We start from the raw sequence: 3,531 nt of genomic DNA, 5'->3' as shown, positions 1-3,531 counted from the left end.
ATAGATAGACGATAATAGATAGACGATAGATAGACGATAGATAGACAGATAGACAGATAGACAGATAGACAGATAGACAGATAGACAGATAGACAGATAGATCTCTGCTATGTCCTGGAGTGTGACATGATTTGTGTCACGTGCAGCGCAATTTATATGGATAGTATTTTTTTATAACAGTAACAAACCATAATGAAAACAGGCAAAAATGAAATAAAAATAAYGACKTTCTACTTCTTGCCTTTAGAAAAAATTTGAGTAGTCGAAAGTACAGATAAAACGTGTGAAATTGTAAGAAGCAGAAGTAAAAAGTAGGATGAAAAATAATTACTCAAGTAAAGTACAGATAACCAAAATTTCTACTTAAGTACAGTAACAAACTATTTGTACTTAGTTACTTTACAGCTCTGAATGTTACAAGAAAAAGAGCTGAAATAATGAATTTAGCTGGACCACAACTAAAAAAAAAAGGGGGGGGGGAACCACCACCACCTACCTGCCCGATGCACACAGCCAGTGAGAGGCCTCCCACTGATACAGACACACTTTTAGGCTGAAAATCCATCTTCACCACATCAGAGGCACTGAAAAGACAGCAGTAAGGGTTGTTAATGAGGACAGAAACAACACAAAGGCAGTTGGATGTGGTGGATTCATGGCTTTCTAAAACACAATACTGTATTTACAGTCATGACAAAGAACAAATAGCTTTGACACCTTTGTTGTCCAAACAAACACTTTCACAAAGAACTTAGATACACATCAAAAACTAAATAAAAAAAAAATTAATAAAAAGATAATGTTATTTCTTAATGACAGAACTTTAGTTCTCCTTATTTTTTTTATCCATACCTATACTCTTTCTTGTTGAGGTCTGTATAGCGTAGCGTATCATCCATGCTGCATGACACCAGATGTCCGGCTTCGTCAGTCACCATCTTGCTCACCTGGTTGCTGTGGCCCTTCCCTTTGAAGCAGTCATTCTGCCCAGTCTCTGCATCCCAATAATGTGAGGCAGACGTTAAGGGACCATACACCTTCAAAGACGCTACAGGCACCCTTTCATTTTAAAATTTAAATTGAAAGACAAATACAGCAAGAACATAAAACAGATTTATCATGTTAGGTCTCCAGCCTGAATAGCACTGAAACATCAGTCACATTGTTGCCATCTTTAAATAAAACCACATTTTCATCACCTAACCTGAGGATAAAACTAATCAGAAGTCTGCATCAACAGTTCTGTCGTGTCCAAACAGAACTGTTTGCTAATTTAAACAAAAGTCAATTCCTTGTTTTCATCCGATCTGGTTACGAAGCCATCCAGCACTGATGCGACTGTGAGTTAATGGCAGGCACTCCACTAACTGCTTGTGTCAGATGCATTAGATGAGTCAGACAGAAAGTACGACGTTTTCATGATCCAAAGGAGTTTTTAAAATAAAACACACCCAGCAGACTCCTAAATCAAATATCCCATCATCACAGCATAACCTGCAGCAGGAGGCCTGAAATGAATCAGCAATCAACTGCAGCTTGATGATGTTAAAGGACAAGATGTGAAATTACCGCCAGACCAAATCTGCTGGAAACGAGAGATGACCAGGCCCGACACGTGAAGGATAGATGAGGTTACAAAAAGTCAAYGCTTTAAATGAATGACTAGACTTGTTTAAATACTCTAGTTTAGATTTAGTGCGAGTTTTCTTCAGCAATCTTCCATAAAGCTTAGACTGATGACAAATGAAAAAAATTACCTTAAAGAATATTTAAGCAATCGCTCATTTCTCATTGCTTATTTTTAGTTAATTGGCTTTACTCTTTAGATATTTGATTTGACATTAAAGTTTTTTAGTCACTTTATATTAACCATGATTGAATTATGACAAGAAAAGTGTGAAACTTCCAAGAGTGTGAATCATTATTACTAAATCTCTCTGCTGGGTTAGGAGATATTTTACAAACAGGACAGAAACAAAAATGCACACACCAAAGCAAACATCACCTGCTTTTTGCCTTTTAGCAGAAGGTAATAAAATATTTAGTTTTTCCCCAGGTTGTGACCATTTTAAACAAAATTTAAAAAGAAATTGTTCTTTTTACAGATATAAGACTATGAAAGGATATTAATGTGTCCATCRTGACTCCCAGAGTAGATGTATGATCGGCCTTCACTTTTGTGAACCGTCAGACACTGGATGGATTTTGTGTGACCCTGTAAATAATAAATAAAATAAAATAAATTATTAGTCATTCGTCCATTTAGGCACTGCTGCTGCACCACTCGTAACAAGTTACTGCTATAAAGCTACTCTACAGGCTCATTCACAAGACTCCTTAGTCCAGGACTTGCACTACATTCACACTGCTGACAAATGTGATCCATATCAGACTTTTTCATGACAACCTGAATGCGACAAATCCAACCCAGACCTTTTCATTATGTGCTACTGAATGAGATGCATWTCTGATGTTTTTCAAACCGACTGCAGTCTGAACGCTCATGTCGCAGATCGATCCATWTAATAATGACAGTAACCTCAAGTAAYGCAGTTTAAATTTTGTAGCTCCACACGTCTTCAACTACAGAACAGAAATCMAGTTGTTTWATGTTTTTTATTTTAATTTCTCATWTCCACGATGACTGAGAATTCACAAAAACATATGATAGCACTGTGGTCAAAAGCTTACTGATACTCAAGTTACTCGTTCGATACTTTACYTCCAGTACATCGCTTCGTTCCAGAAATAAAATACTGCACTGGAGCATCCGGTCAGAGGCAGGTTCAGATTAAACACTAAGTTAAACAAACATGTTGGAATCTGTTCTGATTGTACAACAACTTCAGAATCGACATGCTAACAATAGGGCTGCCACAAACTATTATTTTTATAGTCGACTAATCACAGATTTTTTTTTGATTAGTCGACTAATCAGATCATACGTTAACTGAATATAAAACATAGAGCTTATAGCTCCAGAATGCAGCTGCTATTATATAACCAATGTTAGATTTTAGCTATATGCTAACTAAAAATAATTGCTGTGGAAGGCAGGTTCTGCCTTGCAGATATTGCACAGGTTTCTCTTTCATTTTCTTAAAATGATCCCACACTTTGAGCTCTGTTGTCAGGTAGCCATGATACCAGAGCCTGTCTGTATAATGTCTTGTGACGTTCACGGCCTACCCCAGTTACCACTACTGTGCATGTGTGTCAAGGTAGAAAGGCAGATGTGGCAGTGGAAGGTGTCAAAGCAGTTTGGAGAAAAAAACTAAGTAAAAAAGAAAAAACATGACTAATAATAATAATAATAATAATGCATTAGTTTTATTTAGCGCTTTTCGAGACCCTCAAAGACGCTTTACAATTTTCATGCATCATTCATTCACACTCACATTCACACACTGATGGCAGTAAGCTACATTGTAGCCACAGCTGCCCTGGGGGGCCCCTCTGACCACCATCAGTAGGCAAGGTGGGTGAAGTGTCTTCCCCAAGGACACAACGGCATGTAGGCATGGCGGGGAG

At 37.5% G+C, this 3,531-nt stretch overlaps 1 protein-coding gene across 1 annotated transcript in view; it reads right to left on the bottom strand.

The window, feature by feature from the left end:
* Positions 1-3,531, bottom strand: part of wdr1 (WD repeat domain 1) — a 14,238-nt gene that overhangs the window by 3,870 nt on the left and 6,837 nt on the right. Inside the window, exons 9-11 of the mRNA XM_014017073.1 lie at positions 2,128-2,215; positions 853-1,009; positions 497-584 (exon numbers count right to left, since the gene is read on the bottom strand). Of these exons, the coding sequence (XP_013872527.1) occupies positions 497-584; positions 853-1,009; positions 2,128-2,215 (333 nt within the window). The remainder of the gene's footprint in view (positions 1-496; positions 585-852; positions 1,010-2,127; positions 2,216-3,531) is intronic.

This window comes from Austrofundulus limnaeus, unplaced genomic scaffold (assembly GCF_001266775.1).
Source record: "Austrofundulus limnaeus strain Quisiro unplaced genomic scaffold, Austrofundulus_limnaeus-1.0 Scaffold160, whole genome shotgun sequence".
Taxonomy (NCBI): domain Eukaryota; kingdom Metazoa; phylum Chordata; class Actinopteri; order Cyprinodontiformes; family Rivulidae; genus Austrofundulus; species Austrofundulus limnaeus.
The sequence above is the reverse complement of the archived record's forward strand: the minus strand, read 5'-3'. Positions and strand labels throughout refer to the sequence as shown.